This window comes from Leuresthes tenuis, unplaced genomic scaffold (genome assembly GCF_036924035.1).
Source record: "Leuresthes tenuis unplaced genomic scaffold, fLeuTen1.0.hap1 SCAF_19, whole genome shotgun sequence".
NCBI classification, from domain to species: domain Eukaryota; kingdom Metazoa; phylum Chordata; class Actinopteri; order Atheriniformes; family Atherinopsidae; genus Leuresthes; species Leuresthes tenuis.
Window position 1 is genome coordinate 17,669,022 of NW_027325373.1, and position 19,961 is coordinate 17,688,982.

Sequence of the window (19,961 nt, forward strand, 5' to 3'; positions counted from 1 at the left end):
GGCTCATCTCAAGTACATTGAAACACACGTGCTCTGTGGTCAGATGAGTCCATGTTTCAGCTGCTTTTGGAGAAAAAAAAGACATCATTTCACATCCCAATCATGAGAAAGACCATCTGTAAGGGAAATTACAAAAGCCTGCAGAGCAGCTAGATTCCTCTTGTAAAACGCTAACATGCCCAGTTCCCAAGTAATTGAAAAGTGTCATTAAGAAGAGGGTTTATGTAACGTCATGAATTGTAAGTGTTTGTGTGTGTATTTCAGGCCAGGACTTAAACCCAGGCCAACTGCATCATGTGGCATCTGCTTAACCAGCTTCACACTTGGAGATGTTTTCAGGGCGCTTCTCAATCCGCACCCTAAGTGTTGGACCTGGAAATGAATTGAGTCATAGGTTTTGATCCCACAACCTCTGAAGTTGAAAGCATTCACCATCTGAACAGTCTGAGACATTCTTCCAGACACACTAAACCTTTTCTCTGTGTGCTTTGAGATTTGTCAGATACGAGAACACCTAAAGTTTCCTAAAGTTGTTAACAGCTTCCAAGGTTCAAACCAATTCCCTCAAAGGCTTTAGATAAACACTAACCCCTTAAACCAATAAGAGTTTTTAACATTTCTTCTTCTTTTAACATGAGGGTCCTTAGTGTATTGAACTGTACATGGATTGAACTCATGCCCGAGAATTTTTTTTTTTTTATACGATTTCTTTGGATGCTGGATTCCTTAAAGAATCCCATACAAAGACCAACTCATCTGATTAAATACTAAGTCCAAACCTTTTCTCTCACTCATTCCGCTGTCAGCAGCTTGTCCAGTTCCAGTCACTTCCAGCTTTATAAAGACCAGCACAGTGATGCCTGAAAGCCAACCTGGAGGCTTTATAAGCAGAGTTTACGAGCCACTGGTGGTGACTTCCACTTCTGATCACAGCTAGAAAGATGATTTCAGTGTTCACTGCAGTTGGCTGTATTTACTGTGGGTTGGGGGCATGCAGACCAGCCTTGAGTATGAACATGTTAAGCATTTATGTTCATCTGTCTCTTCATTTCAGATTCATCCGCTTCCAATTTTAAGACTTGGTCGGGACCAGATTTTTTGTTTTAAGTATGTAAAACCATGTAAAACCGAAGATGTGAAAATGGGTGTACTTTTACACGACTGCATACTTACAAAAACAGCTCATCTGATAAGTGCGAGAGACAAAAAGACAATAAACAGTGACTTAATGAGGCATGAGCTATCCATTTATTGTTACTGAGGAAGTTAACTTGGTTAACTGCATTGAAAGTCAACAATACACCTCTAAAGCTGTTGGAGAGGTCCCTCCCTGTGTCACAGAAAGCTGGAGGAATATACATACAGTATATTTTATTGGCAATTAGATATGTTTTAGTAAGTACATTCTCCTCTACCTGGTGCTCATGTTCAATATACATGTTAAAAAATATAGTTTGTTTGCATTGTGATCATCGTTTTCCTTTTTTGTTCAGGATGTTCATGATGAAATAATTCACATTTAAGTGTTACAGGTTCTTGAATGGCGCTGGAACTAAAGAGCACTGTTTTTAATAGCTATTTCATACACATAGGCATATGCATAGAAGGCACATCTATGCATCTAAATTGCTTACATGGTTAATGAAAAGAAGTTTCATCATCTGTGAAGGAAAAAAAAAAAAAAAAAAGAGGAAATGACCTTGGAACATACATCCCTGCTCTCACACAGACGTCACAGGACACAAAACGCCACACAAACACTCCACAAAACAGGTACAAAGGCATCCGTTCCACGATAAAACTGCATACAGAACACAACACTGCAGAGGAGCTCAGTCAGAGGACGGCGTTCATCCAGGAGAAGTTTTACAGAACATTTGCTGTGAAGCGGCAGAGTCCTCCGGTGAAAAGAAGCAGCCCCCAAAAAAACACTGATTTCATGATTTCTTAAGGTTACACAAAGACGCTGTTCAGTCCTGGTCGATGAGAACTGTCCCAAAAGGCAAAGAGAGGAGGCCCCTTCTTCCTTTTTCTCAGACGAGAGATTCAGCAGAGTCAGCACTGTAAGTTACAGTAAGTTCCACCACAACACTGCAGTTTCTCAAGGCGTAGAGACGGTGAGCAAATGTAGCAACAAAGCACTGACAAAGTATTTAGGCCACATGGCTGAAATGAGCGAGTGACTTCCTTATATATGGCGGCTGATTGTGAAGATGAAGATCAAGGAAGAGTTTGACATTTTGGAAAATACACTTTGATTTCAAGCTGCTGGCCGAGCTGTTTCCATGTTTTGTTTTGGTGGTTTTTTTTTTTTTTTTGTCTTGTTTAGCATGAGGCCAGTCTGACATGACAGGAAAAGTTCCAGCTGGTGGTTTCCCACTTCGTGTTCGAAGCCACGTCTGCAGCTCGGCTCCAAAGATCCAATTCGGTTCACAGATTTGGTCCAGAATGAAAACAGTACATCCACAACTACTGGCTGGGCTGCCTCTGAAATCTGACAGGCATTCGTGTCCTGCTACTGACTGACTGTGACTCCACTGATGATCACTCACACCATCAACTAAAACCAACGGGAGGTGAGAAGGAGGATTTTCAGCTGAAACAGAAAACCCCATTTGCTTATCGCCTTTTTACATTTCTTACGTCCTCGATTCCTCCTTCGGGTGTTTGTACAGTAATCAAGGTCACAGGTCGAAGCCCCCTTTTCTGCCCTTTAATGCTAAACTGAGCCAATGAGCTGCATCTGATACAGGCGTCAGGGTTCTCATCCAAGGCTCGATAAGAACAATGTTAATCTCCCAAAATGTCAAACTAGTGTTCTCCCTCACTGACAATAAGACCAGAAAATACTCTATTTATATAAACTTTTATACTTATGTGGTGCACATGTGTGAATGTGAGTGTAAAATTACCTAATCCAGCTGACTATAACACCACCCACGACTAATGGCTGAGAGAAGTGCGATTGCATCTTCAAACTGTGACGTTTACACTTAAGTACGTGTGGTGCTCAAAATAGGCAACGGTACACAAAAGGCATTTGTCTTTTAAAAAGAAAGAGTGAAAGAAGTAATATGCACAAAAAGAAAAAGGAAACAAAACGTTCTCGGGCAGCCGTGTGTCTGTGGCGATGCCTACAACTGAGATACACAGTGGACTCCCCTGAAATCTTAGTGTGTCCACATACTGACTGATGTAGAAGTGCAGGCCGCCGTGGAAAGCTAAAAACTCCACCGGGTGATTCAAGGCTCGACTGAAATGGTTATGCTGCTAAAGAAAAGTGCAGCATTAAGGACATTCGGCTTGAGCTTAGGAATGGTTAATGAACAGACACACTGGTTCCCAACGAAAGCATATTAAACAAAAGTTAATTTACACTCCTAAGTTTGTCTCTGAGGTGGTTGCGACCCACCCCACCCCCAAAAAAAAGAAAAGCTGTTTAGAAGGATCGAGAATCAAGACACAGACATTACTTTGTGCAGAATCGGGGTCTCGTCACCCCCTGCATTAAAGGCTAACAGGTCAAATTAATTAGAGTTAACTAGCTGCAAGCTGCAGATTAAAATCACTGGTGGGTTTGGCACAGATACCCCCATCCTTCTTCTTTAGAAACAATCTACGTTACTTTGGTTAATAAGGAAAAGAAAGAGAAAAATGAGAGATGAGCAAAGGTTAGTTTGGTTGTTTTCCCTCTGAGGAGAGTGCTCGCTGTTGGCAGCCCTTGTTGGGGTGAGATTTACAAAGGCTAAACCCCAGCTGTGGTTTAGTAGGTGATTTACCGTGTTAGGCTTCTCAAAGGCTCCTCTGATGATCACAGTGGTTTAGAATTCAACTCGAGGGAAAATGTTTGTGTAGAATGAGCGAGAACAGGATGACGACCCTGGTGTCTGGTCTCCCTCATGTTTTTCTTTTTGTTGCGTGTGTGTCCCCTCCCTCCCCTCCCCTCCCCTCCCTCCCCCCGTTGTTCCAAGTTGTCACGGTCGAGTCTCAGGCGTCAGGGTGTGGCTGGCGAAAAACTGTCAAGTGTCAAGATCCTGAAAACGGGTGGAGATGCAGTCGCAGTTAGGAAGTTTTCAAACAGATGAGGTCAGAGCTGTGTCTTTATCTGAAAACGGTTGACAAACAGAGAGCTTTCCTTCTTATTGTTCCTCTTTTCTCACATGTGTATTCCATTAAAGCATGCACCTGGTTTCTATCATGAGAACTTGCTGGTGCTGTTTGCAAAGTTAAACTCTCTTCCGTGTTTAACTCAAAAACTGATTTATGGTAAGCTACTGTCAGAGTGGCATTTTTTTTTTTTTTTTTTTTTAGGGCAGAGCATTGAAAACAATGCTGATCTTAACCCTTACGGAGCTTTTGTGGTGTATAAGTGAAACTGGTAAACAACAGTGCTTCGTTGGGCTGGGAACCATTTTACGATCATCGTTTGGGACTGTGAAAGTGAATTTTACAATTAGGCATCCCCTCTTAATTCTTAGATCTTTATTGTCATCGAAAGTATTGTGCAAAAGTGCTGATCCACCCCTCATTCCTTTATACTTTCTTCCAACCAGCCAGACTTTCTTCTAACCTTTTAAAGTGGTCTCGAGCGATGGTTCTCCAGGCTTTAAGATGGTCATTCAAAGTTTTTTCTGTGGGCATTGGCTAACATTGGCACTGACCTACGGATCATTTAAGCTTAAAAAAGGCTCCCAACTCAAAGGATGAACTGGTGTTGTGTCGACTAATAACAGACAACTTAGTAAAGAGCCAATTTTAAATTGCGTCTTTAGAGTCTTTGTTAACAGCAGCCTGTCACAAAGACATCATTTGTTGCAATTTCTTTAGTTTCATCTATGAAAAACACCAAAGAAAACACAGTTTTTGCCCTATATACTGTATTTTCTACATTGGCAAAGTGCAGCAGCCATTTCTTGTTTCCCTGGTAATATATAAAGAAATGAGAAGTGGATCAAGACTTTTTCACTGTGCTGTATGTTGAATAATACAAGGAAGGACTGAGGAATGACGTCCTGTGTGAGATCATGAGTTAAGCATAAGAGTGTGACATACTTCTGTTGTGGTACTGCTTACTGGTTGTAGAAATTTAAGAAGTCCTTCATTTTAGAAGTAGTTTAGGTTGTTGATTTAACAGCCCGTGTTTGGTGTTATCTGAATAAAAAGCTAACATTTGAGAAATGACAGCACGTGATTGGTTTCTCGCTCTCTTGTATTTACCTGGAACTGCTAGAGGTCGAAGGCGAGTCTCATCTGAAGCTCTTCTGCTGCTGCATCAGACCCACGTTCTCATACACTCTGGAGCTGTCCTCCCTCATCCTGACCACGACAACAACACACTCCAGTGAGAGAAAAAAACTGGACACGCTTCCTTAAAAGGTTCAAAAATGACTGCACGGCCTGTGTTTGCTCTCAGCACCACTCACTCTGTGCAGGTGGGAGTAGGAATAGGAGTGCAAGGAGGCAAAGGGCTCTGCTCTCCACCAGTCAGGTCAGACAAAGAGTACTTAATGTTTGTGTACTCGCGGCCTTTAATCTTACTTTTCTGCCGGGGACAAACAGTGGAAGGTTACAGAGAGGAATAGTCAAAAGTGAAAATGAAGACGTGAGGCATCTGCCGCCCACCTGCTCCTCCTCTCTGCGCCTCTGCAGTGTTTCTATGTAGTGCTGCACAGCCATATAGATGAATCTGTACTGCGCCTCCGTCTGCACCATCCCAGAGCGCTGAGAACGAACCATCTGGATTGTCTTTGGCACGTCGATGTCACAGTCCACCCCTAAAAGCAGGCAAACGGCATTTAAAGATGTCCGAGTGTTCACAAATCAAACCTTTTCAATACCACACAGGATGAAATTTAAAACCTTGCTCAGCGTTAAAACACTTGAAGAATAACTAAAGATCAATGGGGAAGCTGATGATGAAATTGTCAAGGAGGCACAAGCTTTCTACGTGATAGAGGATAGAGGAGCTCTATGTAGGACACATCTGTGTTTCCAGAAGCCTCCGCTCTCCTCAGCGAGTTAATCAGAATGCATAAAACATTAAAAAAAAAAAAAAAGAGAGAGAGAGAGCACCCGTGCCATCACATAAAGGGAGCACTGAGCTGGCGTTAAAGCTCTTCCAGTCCCAGATCAGTGCGAACACTGACTGACATGTGCAGCCTGAGTGTTTGTGAAGACCATAAAACCTCCGTCTGAGCAGCACTTCATAAAAATAAAGTGTTTACGCAGCGTTATGAGAGCTGTAAATGTCCTCCAGCTTTGATTTGCATGTGCTCACCTTTTTCTCTGATCACATCTATGAGGATGTCGATCACTATAAACGTCCCCGTCCGCCCGATCCCTGCACTGCGGGGCACAACGGACAGCGTTTGAGTTAGCGCCTTTCACGCGATGTCACTGCCAGCGTGGGTTAAATCTACGGCTCTTTTATGAAGTCCGTGCGTTTGTACCTGCAGTGTACCGCTATTGGCCCAGCGTCCAGAATGCTCTCCTGTTTCAGATTGACCTCCTCTAAGAAGTCGAGTACACCGCCTGGGTCGGTCGGGACCCCGTGATCTGGCCAGGCCCTGAAGTGGTACTGCCAGACTGTGCGCTCTGTGTTACCCTGAAAAGTGAGACAGTCTTCCTTAGTAAATAAAACTATTTATGGGGGATTTTTTTTTTTTTCTCGCAGATCTTTGGCACAAATATACAAACAACTTTACCTGACCCACTTTGGACAGTTTCAGTTCTCGAAGGATGTAGTCGTGAGCAGACGTCTCTTTGACATTGCGGACACGCATGGCCCCGTACTCCTTCAGAGCCGACATGTCCGGCCAGTACTTCACACACTTACTCTGTTGAAACACAATAACATGTAATGCAACGTCTAATGCTCATGTGCTAAACTGTAAGAGACTGATGGCAAAACATCAACATTATCCATTAGCTTCCAGCTTCCTGGGCAGCTTGATGTTGTTTAACCACAAGGGGGGAACCTTTAGTCAAACAGAAGCAGAAACCAGAGCAGAACCGAGCTACTAGTTTGTTTGCGGTAACTACGGAAGCAGTGAGGAAAGGATGAGAGGAAAGCTTTCAGGTGGATTGCAAACTTTAAAACTGATGCAGATAAAAAAAAAAAACTTCAATCAAAGACATCTACAGTGAAGCTACCGAACTCCATTATGCTGCCGAAATATTTCTAAAGTTCTTCAAATGTCATTTCTAATGCGTGAGAGGAATTTAATTGCTTGTTCAGATGGCAATAAATGCCTCTGAATCCTCTGAAACAGGAAATGAGACCGTATCTGACCAACACTTTGATCCATCACAAGCTAAATCCTCTGAAACTGGTTAGAGGAAGCACTAAATCATTTGCCACATATGAACATTGAGGCTGCTGCAAGAACAAATAAAAAGTGCCTTTAAACAATGTTTTCGCCTTTAAGAAATAATAACTGCGTTTGGATATTCCACATTAGGTCCTAAGGCAGGTCAACGGTCTATGGAAAGGCTGATCTGTTCAGCCTGGTGATGTCTGCTCTTTTACTTCATACAGTTAAACGGAACAGTCAAAAAAGTAAAATATAGATAGTCGATAGGTTTTCACTCAATTTTGGAGTTTGACCCAAAGTTACTAAGATGGAAATGGCCTTGAGGGTTAAAAACAAAGCCAATTCAAAGTGCTTTATACCTGCTTTTTCACTGAAGACCATCAGCGGGTGAACAGATGGCTGTGAAATGTACGGTATATCCCTACCAAGTGAAAAAGCTTTTTGAGTTTTTATGAAAAGAGAACAGGGGTTTCTTTGGTTGGTCTAAGCAGAACCTCTGGATCCAGTCAGCTTACTTACCTTCCCTCTTTCCACTTCTTTGGTGGTCATGACGATGACTCGAGAGTTTTCCTGAAACACCATTCGCCAGAAGTCGCTGATGGTGTTCTGCAGACAGCCCTGAGTGGCGATGTATCTCTTCTTCACCTTGGTGCTGTTGCACTTTGAGTCCGGTTCCGGCTGCACACACAAACCGACAAAACGCAATCAGCCAAGAAAACTGAAACCAACGGAGCAAGCAGGAGCCCAAGCTGACGGGCCACACGAGACGTATCATCATGCACAGCGACAAATGGTGTGTGTGTACGAGTGTGTGTGTCCCCTGAGGATGAAGTGAGTTTACCATCACAGCAGATACTACCATGATGATATTGGCGTTGATGTAGTCGGAGCCCTGCTCGTTGGAGTCGCCGTCGTTCAGCACCACTCGTGTGTGGTCGACTGCAAACAGAACAGGTGGTTAGCCTCAGGTGAGTCCTCACGCTTCACACTCAGAGATTAAAAAAAAAAGGAAAAAAAAAAGAAACAGCGGCGTGGGTTTCTCACAAGGCAGAATGTTCTTGTATCTGTTCTTGTTCTTGTTCTCGGGTCTCTGGCCCTCCTTGCGACTGTATAGCAACTTGCACTCTTGTTGCTGTAAGGTCTGAAAGCGGGGAAAAAGGAGAAGAGCCACGTTGTGAACATTCATGAGTACAAAAGGCTCGTCTTTCTGGCTTCATCCAACTGTGAATGTAAAGGCTTTCGAACAGAAGCTATGCAAACTACTTTATTCCAGCCTGGCAGGACACTTAGGAAGAGTGCCGTGATACTGAGAGGATAACAACAATATTCACAACAGCGAAGTCTAGTGTAGTAAATAGTCATGTTTTTTCATATCGATGTGCCAAACACACAGTGGTTATCAGACTTGGTTTCTTTAAGTCTCCTCCACCTCCTCCGAGCCACTGCTGCCGTCAGATAAAAAGCTGCATCGCCTAAAGCTCTACAAGTCGTTTTAGAGTTACAGTTTTCTCATACACACAAGCTGCTTTGCCGACAGACTTCACACCAAGCTACACAACAGGCTGCAGTTGAAAGTAGAAGTTCAGCAGATTCAAACATGGCTTATTTATGAAGCCATTCTCGGTCTGCTCCCACATACCTTCAGAACTACATCTCTCAGAAAAGTACAGGAAGTCATCTCATTTCAAAAGAATTATGACTCTTATCCATCCCCAATGCCTGCACTGAGTGTTACAGTGTCTTACTTTTAGTGTAGAATGTGTGTGTGTGTGTGTGTGTGTTGCGTTACACTCTCGTAAAAGAGACTTTTTTTTTTTTTTTACCCGCACGAGTTTTTATTACTGGTCAAATGGTCAAAATTATAATCTGACAGAGGGGAGAAGCTTCAGCTGCAGATCAAACACTTTTAAAACCGCTTTTTCTAGTTTCTCTGGCACAGATGTTGATGCTGGGGGGGAATTATCGTAGATGAAATGATGCAGGAGCAAAGTTTGGACAGCGATGAGAAGCATAATTAACCCGCTGCTGCTGCTGCTTTCTGTTAATGTCTTATGTACAAGTTGCTGATTCCAACCTAATCGAATCTTTGTCACAAAATGTTACAGAGACGCACCGAGGGAGGGGGTGACTCAAATATGACATCGACATGTCCAGCTGCCAGCAGATTAATGGGAAGCAGCGTGTGTGTGAGAGGGGCTTCACAGGGTCCACGTCCATAGAAACAGTGTTAGTCACTCTGCTGATGATGGCGCCTGAAAAATAAAGGTGAAAAACAGAAGCACTCACCTCGAACTCCTCCCAGAAACCTTGTTTGACTTTGTCCGTGGCCTCGGCGAGTTTGCTGAGCTCGCGAACTCGACTTTCGATCTCTGCCGCATTAATGCGAGTAGTGTTGAGGGGCTGTTCAGGACGGCAAGAGATTCCCCCCCCGACAGGAAGAAGGACGTTAGTTCACCGATGGACAGACTGTGGGACACTTTTGGTAGAACATGGCGCAGCTGAAATGGGACGAACCTGTTTAAGTTGAAGCACGGTTCCCAGAGTCTCCACCATGGGGTTCTTCTTGTAATGCTCCACCAAGTCTGTGAGCGAGTCAAACCTCTCCCCTCCGCCCACGTCGTACTTCAGGTCAATCTGAGCGAGAAGACGCAGGGGAGCGTCAGACCACAACAGGTGTTTGCACACACAAGAGAAGGCAGAAATTGAGAGGTTTGGACGATATGAAGCACTTTTTTTTTCCCAGTTTATCTCACCTGTCATTTGAATGATCCAATGATCATTGGCCCTCACATTATTGAGATGTTGGTGGTGAAATTAGAGCCACTCAATGTGCAACATGTCTACTTTCTGAAATTTGTGAATTACAATCCAAACAAGCAGATAATAGCTGGTTATAAATGCCACTTTTAGCCCAGCCCTGCAAACTATAAGGCGAATTGATACAGTCGACATGGATCAGTCGCAGCTTATAACATCAGCTTAGATGCAGCACACTGATCTGTCCTTTGGGGACGACAGCTATCTTGCAGCTGATATCGTGTCATGCACGTCAGCACAATTCGTGCAGACTTTCACTTTCTGTGATGTCTGCCCTAAAGGTAATAAAAGTGGACTTTAACTTTAATCATTCTTGTTTCACGCTCACAAATAAAAAGGCAGAATCTTATTCATCCGATTTAATCTCACCGTCGCTGCCGGAGAAAAATTCCTTGACAATTAGTGCGCACTTAAAAGGAAACAACTATGTTGTTCACTTGTTGAATGCTCCAGAAACTCAAGTTCACGGGATTCTTTTTAAAGCACCGTTTATAGAAAAATAAATAAGTAACGCTGCTTTAATTCAAAACAGCAAACTGAATCAAATCAATCCTGGAAGAGAAACGATTGACAGTAATGAGACTGATAAAGGACACTAAGCGCCCTGCAGAGTAATGTCAACCACATATCCCAGTTTTTTTTTTGTTTTGAATTAGATTTTTCAAATAAAGCTGTGTGGGTGGAAGTCAACATTCAGCACTAAATGAGTGAATGAATGAGTGAGTGAATGAATGATCAGCTAAAAGCTGTATAAGGAACACTGGCAACACTGTTCCATCCTTATCCCTCATCCGTTAGTCCTGATCCTTAAAACATTTGAGGAAACTGGACAAGTGGAGGACAAAAGAAGAAGTGTCAGGCCTAAAAAACTATCTACAGCAGATGAACAGTATCTGAAAGTGATGTCCTTAAGAAAGAGGAAAAAATCCAGCAAAGACCTGAAACAGGACCTGAGAGATGCATCTGGACCTTCAGCTGATCCATCTACTGTTGGCCCAAGCCTCATCAGAAATGGTCTCCATGGAAGGGTGGCTGTCAAGAAGCCATTCTTAAGGAAGGGAAACAGGGAGAAAAGGCTGAGCTATGCCAAATGATGCAAGAAGTGGACTGAAAATCAGTGGCAACAGGTCTTATGGAGGGATGAATCCTCCCCAGAGCCCGGACCTCAACATTATTGAAGCAGTGTGGGATCATCTGACAGAGAACGGAACAAATGGCAGTCAACATCCAAAGAAGAGCTTTGGAATGTCCTACAAGAAGCCTGGAGAACAATTCCTGAAGACTACTTAAAGAAATGACAGAAAGCTGGTCTAAGAGGGTTCAGGCTGTGTTGGAGAATAAAGGAGCTCAGACCAAATATTCACTTTTAAGCTCTTTAGAATCACATTTCCATTTATGTTTGTCCAAGTTTCAATAAATTGCTGCACCCATTGCCTGTTTTCCAGACAATATATAAACAAATGAGGGATAGATCAAGACTTTTGCTCAGTATCATTTGAGTGAGGAATAAATATTAATACTGCCACACAAAGCAATTCAGGGAATGTTTAACTCTGCTGTCAAACATTATTCTTCCTGCTTCAAGTCATCGGCCGGATGCGGGCAACTCGGAGAAAGGCAGAGGAGTGCGTTCACCTGGCAGCGGATCATGACGTGAGTGACTTTGGGTTTGCTGTCACTGCTGTCCGTCTTATCATCTCCGGTGCGAACCGACAGAACAAAATCCCCCGGATGGCTCTGGCTCTCTCTCACCAGGAAGCTGCCGTTCTTGCCTTTCTCCGTCAGCAGCTTCTCGGCCTCTCTGCCAGACAAGTGTCCGTGGAACCATCTGCAAAAACAGAAAAGTGTTCAGAACGAACTTCACATGGTGAAACATCTGCTTCCAGCCACACATCACAATCAGAATAAACTTAAGAGGGAAATCTCTGTTTACATTTGAATTTTCTTACATCCTTGAGACTGGAAGGTTGTGTCCAACATTTGCTTTGTCGGACATCACAACAGCTCGGCTCCATTTATGGTAAGTAATAGACTTTGGTCTATTATTAAACAGCTTGGGCTTTTTTTTTTCCCTTTCATACTAAAACGCACTAAAAATATCTCAGGCTCTGACAACAGCTACGGCGACTGACATATTTGGTTTAGTAAATCTCTGAAGGACATTTTTTTTTAATCATCATTTCCTGAAACCGAAGAATAAAAACTGTGTTTCTGAGTTTCAGCCTAAAAAAGGGATCACTTGTGGTCACCTGCTTTGGTTCTTTAGATCTTAGATAATCCTGAAAAGTGTTAACTCCAAAATATTTAATCAAACGCACGGTTTAACAGAGGAGGGAGCTGTGTTTGGAACATTAGGGCTAAAATCTACCAACTGAACTGACCGACGTCCGACTAATTTTCCTGGAATTCCCACAGGAAATTGGTTGGTGGACGCGAGATTAATCATTCATCAAATCGGTAACCATTTCAGCTCGGTGTGTGTCATCTGCAGGGTTTTCTTATTCCTGACATCAGCACCTCGCTGAGACTGTATAAACCAGTAATGGAAACGTTTCCTGACTTAAAACAAATTCTAAGTTGGACATTGGAACTTGAATTAATTCAATATGAACCGAACATGTGATAAAGAAGTCACTCACCTCTCCGACGTCGGGTCCGCACAGTTGAGCGGATACTTGAGCTCAATGACGTCTCCATTCTTCTCTTTCAGTTGCCCGTGATGCTCCATGTAATACTGCACCAGCTCTGCCAGCGTGGCAAACTTCTCTCCACCATAAAGGTCATAGTAGTCTCCAGTGTTTTGGATCTTAATGTGGGTGACGGCTCCATTTCGCCTGCAGGGAAGCACATTCGTTTGGAAAAAAATGAAGCAATAAGGGCACAAGACATCTCCAGGAACAGAATCAAACAAGAAGCCCGTGTTTCCTGTCAAGTCCTGTGAGTGAAAGTGAAGGAAGTATCGATTCATTCTGTTTACACCAGCTGTCAGAGCCACAATTAGGCCAGTTATGGAAAGGAAACTATCAGAAATATTTAACAGTCGTGTCCAACTTCAGAAACAAAACTTAAAAACAAAAAGTTTTTTTGCTTTGTCAACACGTCCACGAGGTGTCATTTTATGAGCTAAAAGGTAATACGTGGGCTAAAGAAGCAGTCGTCACCATGGCGGAGCGCTGCTGCTTTGAAACTGCAGGTACCGACAATCATCTCAAAAAACACAAACTCAAACAGTCTGCGCTTCACACCCGGCAGCCAGAGGGAGCCACGGCCAGCAACCGGCAGAGTGGGATTTCAACCGGGCTGATCAGGATCAAGGTTTAACTGACATTAACGGCACGTACTGGCGGTTTGATACGGAGGGACAACGGAACAAAAAGAAGGCTATCCTGTGCTCTTTAATAAAAAGACTGCGTTTCTTATTAAACTCACTGAGCAGATGCTTTTATGTAGAGCAGCTCACAAGGGAGCAGTGTGTTGCCAAAGGACACTTTCCAGATTTCCCCAGTTCAAAGGTCAACCCAGCAAACCTTCCAACTGAAGGATGATCATTCTACCTCCTGAGCTCCGAACCGAGGGAAGAAGCACAAGTTTCCGTTCATCCATCTCTTACTTTTAAGCTGAAGACGCAAACAACTGAAGCAACAAGAACTCAGCGGGTTAGTGGTCACTACTTCTTCCCATGGCTGTGCCGTTTAAATAGAGGCTGTCATCAAAGGACTCCATTTTGCAGTTTCCCATTGGGAAGCTCAAGGAGTTTAAGGTCAGGTCTTGAGTTATTGAAAAGGTGCATGTGTTGGTAAAGAGCATCCCAGTAACGCCGTTACCAACGGCATTATTTTTGTCAGTAACGAGTAATCTAACTAATTATTTTCCCATCTTTGCAACGCCGTTGGCGTTACTGAGAATGTGAAGCGGCGCGTTACTACAATTTGGTCGAATGAAGCGCAAAGTGTCAGATTTTGGCCACACATCAGCTGCCTGGAGAGAGCAGGGGTGGGGATGAGGACGCCGTTGCAGATGCGATGATGATTGGCTGGGTGATCGGTTCACGCTGTCTCGCTGCACGCTCTGACCGCCAAACACAACAAGACCGGGCTGATGGCGACGAGCCAGGGAAATCCAAAGGTAGCGTCCTCAAACTGGAAGTACCGGCACCACTTCTCGCTCATTTTAATTAAAAGCAATAATTTATGTAATATGCACGCTACGCCCAGGAAAAATCCACATCTGCCTCAAGCAACTGGAATCTTATGAAGCACCTCACATCAACACATGCTAACATGACACTTGTTGCTGCTGCTGCTGCTGCTAATTAGTTCAAATAAACACCGAATGTTCTAAAATACTGTATATAGTGTCTTCAATCAGTTAATTTAAACATGTTTGACGTTAAAGATGTTATAGAACGTAATAGAACCTGAAAAATAACGTCACATTTACTTTGCTGAGTTACTAACTCAGTTACTTTTTGGGAGAAGTCATTTGTAACTGTAACTAATTGCTTTTTTTTTTTACAGTAAGATGACCAACACTGGTTGTGAAAACAGCAGGAAAGACGAACTCTGCAGGTCAGAGAAAAGCACTTTGGATTAAGATGACACTCCTGGGTCTGGGATTGGAGTTACTGCCTTCAGGGCGGCGCTGTAGAGCACTCCTTGGAAGGAAAAAGATACATTGGAGGGCTTTTATCCCAAATGCAGTTACCGAGTGTGGGCTGTATGCAGGTGGGTTGCATGGGAGAGGATGGATGGATGGATGTATGGAGCATTTTGCACATGTGAGCACAATAACGTTCTTCTATTCTATCCCTCAGCCTTTCTGATGCAGAGTGTGATCAAAATTAGCCGTCCGTCGCGTCAACACTGTGTCACAAACACCACGAGCACTGACACTTAAAGCAGATCTTATAGAGAACACGCTTCGACATAAACTGCTGAGTCATTCTCAGTGACCACCATTCTGAACAGAAAAGGAGAACTTGTGACAAATGTGAGGCGCAGCGGCATTTAACCGTCAATGACTTACGGTTACGCCCGGCAGTAAGAGGCAGCAGTGCTGGTTTGAACCAACGGGGAGCAGTTTCTGTGGAAATGTTCACGAGAAGAGCGTGACTTTTTTTTTTTTTCCATAGGAAGTCAATCCTGTTTAATATGAGAGGCTGTACAGTCAAAACACATGACTGTCACAAAAATAAGACTGGCTGCATCAGCTGAACTGACTTAATGATACTTCATCTTAAAAATTTATGACTTCACAGAACCGAGGATGAAACCACAAACTTTTTTTTTTTTTTTTTTTTTTTTAAATGGTAAAGCGTCGGCGCTCATTTGGATTATGCTGGTTTCCTCTGCATCATTCAACGTAATCAAGATGGAGCAGAAATAGATGCCGTGACTTCTCCATTGTTTCCAACATTTTTTAATGGTGTAAACACTCCCATTGGGGAGACATATTGTGACATGTTATCTATCGCTTGAAACACTGCCTCCTCAAACACACGGGAACTCTGAGCAACATTACCGCTCATTCTGAGTCATGTTTGTGTCGAGCTTATAAATGCAAGTCTAATATTTGCTCTCCTTTTAGCTCTGGTTCCCTCTGTACCAGCTCCTGACTGAACCATCTGGCTCATAAGCTGCTTGATGTTGACCAGCGAGTTGCTGGTTTTGCCTCTTTGTTAGTTTAGTGCTGGGCAGGTAAAGCACAGTGGGGTTTATTTGCCTGCACACCTGCCTGCTGCTCCTGGAGACCAAACTGACGTGAGGAGAGTTTAATTTAAAAAAGAAAAACTAACTAAAACACTATTTCCACTATTTCAAACTACAGAGCCCTATCAAATGTTTAAGGTTGACTGTAAAGCACGCCAATCATATCGTCTGTACTTTCTGCAGCAATCTTAATAAAACTTATCACAACGGGTCTTCGTCTAAAGGAGGATAAAAAGGTTGACCAACTGATTGGTTAGGCAGATTAATCAGAATCACCTTTCACAGTATCATATTATATCATGTAGTGTATGGATCTTTCAACAGTCACGCGTGCCATCTCTTACCGTACTGAGAGGGTAAAGTCTCCTGGATTACTTTTACTGGGTCTGGCTAAGAAGCTCCCATCCACTCCTCGAGTCAGCAGGAGGTTTTCGGCCTCCACACCTGTGATGTTGGGGTGAAACCACCTGAGAGAGGAGACGTGACACCATTAAAACACTCGCTGTAGAGCGCAGCACTATGACCAAACACACAGCAGTCAGTGGCGATTGTCAGCACCACTCACAGGTGAAGTAAGACCCTTTAAAAAGCTATGATCTGCGAGGATGTTACTTTAACACAGCTTAACACCTCCCACTTAAAACTTTTAACATTTTAAAAGGACCAAACACAACACAACACAACAAGTCTGATCCATGGAGACGCTGACCCACAACCCACGGGTCTAAGAGGGATTCAAGACCGACCTAAAGACGGACACCTTAGGAAACCGCAACAAGACCTGTGTCCAAGTCCTGAATTGATCGGAATAATTCACATGACAAGACTGGTTGACTGATGCATTAAACAGAACACGTTGCAGAGGAAAGATGGACAGTTGTGGTTCAAATTAACATCTCAATGTAGTGCTTACTATAAGCTTGACTTATTTGTGAGCTTGGGAAAATATCATAATAGCAATCAAATATCGATGTATCCCAGGCTGTGCAGCGTGTGATGTGACATTTTGAATGACTTCAGACTGATGAGGACTCCCTGTATGTTTTCATGCTTCTTTCACGTCACCCTGTCAGTGCTTTAGCCACATCTTTGGGATTCACGTCTTCATCCCATCTGGGCCTCTCTTTCTCTCCTCTCCCTCGATGCTTATCCTTATCTTCAAGAGATCATCTGTACACCATTTGATATCTTATTTTCAGCCCACTCCCTTCACTCTGGTTTAAACTTTGACATTTTACACTTAACGCAATTTTCCGCACCGCTCACTTGATTTGACCTATATCATAATGCTGCTATTGTAACTTGGATCTACGTTGCTTGTAACTGCAACATGAAACCTAATGCATATCTGTTTATTAGCCTTCGCGAAGTTAAAAGCATTTTTTTCCACTAGTCTGTGATCAGAGCGGAAGTTTTGGTTGTCAGACAGCTGCTCACAGCATACCAAACACAATCAGTACGGTTTGAATGTTTGAAAAAAAAATTAGTTATATTTGCTTTTCGGCAGCTAAAAAACGAGTATAGTTAACTTACACGTTGCCTATTGTTACCCGCCGTTTCAGAAAAAACGGTTAAATTTAAACTGAGTGTGTAAATGCAGCGTTAAAGTGTTGTTTACTCCACATCTTCAGAGTGGGCTCTAAGTTGCCGGTGAAAAGCTAAATGAAGCGCCCCTAAGCTAGCAGTTTCCCTGCCGTTGATTTGCTTCCAGGACCGTCGGTACACGCAGAGCTTGTTTACCGACATACCAAGATCCAAACAGCTGAGTTCAGCTAAAATTAGCTTGCTCAGCTAACATTGTCATCAGACATTGTTTTCCAGACAGTCCCCTTACCTCCGAGATGTCATTTTTTTTCGTTCCTCACTTCCTCGCTGGCAGTTAGCAGTAGCTTCAACTATCTGGCAACCGTATCCAACCTTCTCCGCTTTGATCAATCAATAAAGTGCTTCATCGGTTAATACCCGGTCTAAACGGGCACTGAAAACTAGTTTGGCATCCACGGAAATTTTCAGTAGCGTCCGTTACAAAAAAAAAGTCTCTAGGCCTCGGCCCCGGAGACTTCACAGCCAGTCGACTATTGGACGTCACCAAGCATGCGACAAATACAATGCGTGGGCGGATTTAATCACCTCGAGCAGCCGCCTTTCGCTGCGGCTCTCGGCCACCCTGAAGTAAAGCCGGTTTCTGAACAATCCCCGCCAGAGCTCAGTCCATCCGGCAAAAGGCGTGATATAAATTAGAGTCCAATCACTTTCACCCCGCGCATGCTCATTAAAAACTTACGTTACGATAGAGCGGCAGAAGCGGCAAGCGGCGCGCAACCACTCAAGAGCGTCAGCGGTTCGCCTCGAAGCACGCGACAAAGCGATGCTTCCTCAACATAGAAAGAGACGAAGAAAAGACCATTTCCTCTCAGAATTAAAATAAATTTTCATTCTAATCACCTACACTGTCAGTGTAATCACATTTTAGTTTACGGTTTTAGTTTTCAGTTAGTCAGTTTCGGTCACGTGTTTGCTTTCTTTGAAGAAGAACTGTGATTTTTGGTGTTTTTATTTTCAGAGCAAAAAAACTAATTCAGAGTGTAACCTCCACTATGAACCAAAATAATATTACTAAAAAAATTAAAAACCTGTAAAAAAAAACAACTTAATTGTTACACAATACTATATAATTATTTAACTTAAACAGACAATTCAAGTAAACTGATGATAAAACATTTGTCTATTGTAGGATTAGGGGAAAGAAAATCACCATAAAATATCTAACCTAATGACCTGTACATGCCATGAAAGTTCAGTCAAATTCACAATGCAGCTTCTGAAGACGTCAGCTCTGCCATTTTGTCAGATATTAATCATGTCAGTGACACCCAAAATGCAAAATATGGACGTCTTATTTGTCATCTTACACTTCTTATGGCTCCCTAATGTAATGCAAAGCTGTCAAGTAAAACTGATGAGCATTAAGCAAAACAACATATTCTACTACATGAGGTCTGATCTGGGGACGATTCTCCAATAAACCAACTACATGTTCAACCAACCAAATCAACATGCAAAAAACATCAGTGAACAAAAAGGCAGTTTTATTTTACTTCAGTGGTTGTGTCTTATTTAAGGGTTTTACCAGAAATGTGGATTGCTCTAGTGACACATAGCACACATTAAGAGTGTGCAGCTGCCTGCAGTCATCAGCTGCTGTGGAGGAAAGACTCACACAGAGCAGAAAAAAAGACGTGACACAGTGGCATTTAGCACATGTAAAATAAAAGTGCTGCAAAGTGAGGAGGCACAGGTGAGAAGTGACAATAAAAAATCTGCTTATTATATCCCAGTCTGTCAAAGAGAGGGAGGGGTATCAGAATAGAATATCTGTACACTGCAAAACACCTTATAGGAGCTCAGTAGAATCAGTTGATGTTTTCTTGTTAACCTAAATACAGATTTACTGATTTTGATTGAATTAACTCAGGTTAAAGACTGTATAAATGTTTTACAGATCAGCTCAAAGTTTATAAATGTGACTTGTTGTATTTCTTTTTTTAAAAAAGCATTTTGACTTAAGAAATTAGGATGCATTTTGGTCCCCTTACTCTGGAGGTTTTTTCAGGGTTTGACCTGAGCTGGTAGGAGTTCAGAGTTATAGGATCCATACCAGCTGGAGAGATTGACCCTGGGAGCATCGTAGGATCTTCCAACAGGAACCACAAAGCGATGAGAGTTTACTCATCAAACTGAATTTATTATTCAATTAGAATGATATAAACTGAACACAAAGAAGGCATAGTTTGAGTTAGAACCACCGCTACTGCCAGTTCATCATAATCTTGGAACCTATGATGCTGATCTTAGTGCAGGTGAACTAAAGGAATACGAGATGAATTCAATAAAAGCTGAGAAATTTAAGTTTTCATTTGCAGATCACATTTCAAGAAAAGTTGGGAGATTTTTCAAAAATGAAACAAAAACTTTGTTTGCCGACGTACCAAGATCCAAACAGACCGCCGGTCGCAGCATATGGCCGCCCTTCCTGATTCTGGTTCTGATGGAGGTTTTTTTCCTATTATAAGGAAGTTTTTGTTTCCACTGTCCCCTTGTGCACACTGAGGATGGGGGATTG

At 42.8% G+C, this 19,961-nt stretch overlaps 1 protein-coding gene across 3 annotated transcripts; it reads right to left on the reverse strand.

Moving 5' to 3' along the window:
* Positions 1 to 1,225: 1,225 nt before the first annotated feature.
* On the reverse strand, positions 1,226 to 18,060 carry ptpn11a (protein tyrosine phosphatase non-receptor type 11a). Of its 3 annotated transcripts, none has more exons than XM_072372682.1 (16): positions 17,673 to 18,060; positions 16,183 to 16,305; positions 12,770 to 12,964; positions 11,766 to 11,958; positions 9,828 to 9,947; positions 9,600 to 9,713; positions 8,358 to 8,454; positions 8,173 to 8,252; positions 7,833 to 7,991; positions 6,705 to 6,836; positions 6,450 to 6,604; positions 6,278 to 6,345; positions 5,623 to 5,774; positions 5,424 to 5,542; positions 5,218 to 5,316; positions 1,226 to 4,034 (listed from the first exon to the last, which is right to left on the reverse strand). In XM_072372682.1, exons 1-15 carry the CDS (start codon positions 17,684 to 17,686, stop codon positions 5,247 to 5,249), a joined length of 1,791 nt encoding a protein of 596 aa, XP_072228783.1. In that variant the 5' UTR covers positions 17,687 to 18,060; the 3' UTR covers positions 1,226 to 4,034; positions 5,218 to 5,246. The 3 variants fall into 3 exon arrangements, with proteins under 3 accessions (XP_072228783.1, XP_072228781.1, XP_072228782.1); XM_072372680.1 differs by having other exon boundaries at positions 8,155 to 8,252; positions 17,673 to 18,059; XM_072372681.1 differs by having other exon boundaries at positions 1,226 to 4,105; positions 8,155 to 8,252; positions 17,673 to 18,059.
* Between the last annotated feature and the right edge of the window lie 1,901 nt (positions 18,061 to 19,961).

Bases quoted from the DNA above. Each gene is read 5' to 3' on its own strand.
- ptpn11a (XM_072372680.1), bottom strand. The intron at 9,948-11,765 runs GTGAACGCACTC...CTTCTCGCTCAG, and splicing joins ACGTCATGATCCGCTGCCAG to ATTGACCTGAAGTACGACGT. The intron at 9,714-9,827 runs GTTCGTCCCATT...CGTCCTGAACAG, and splicing joins CCGTGCTTCAACTTAAACAG to CCCCTCAACACTACTCGCAT.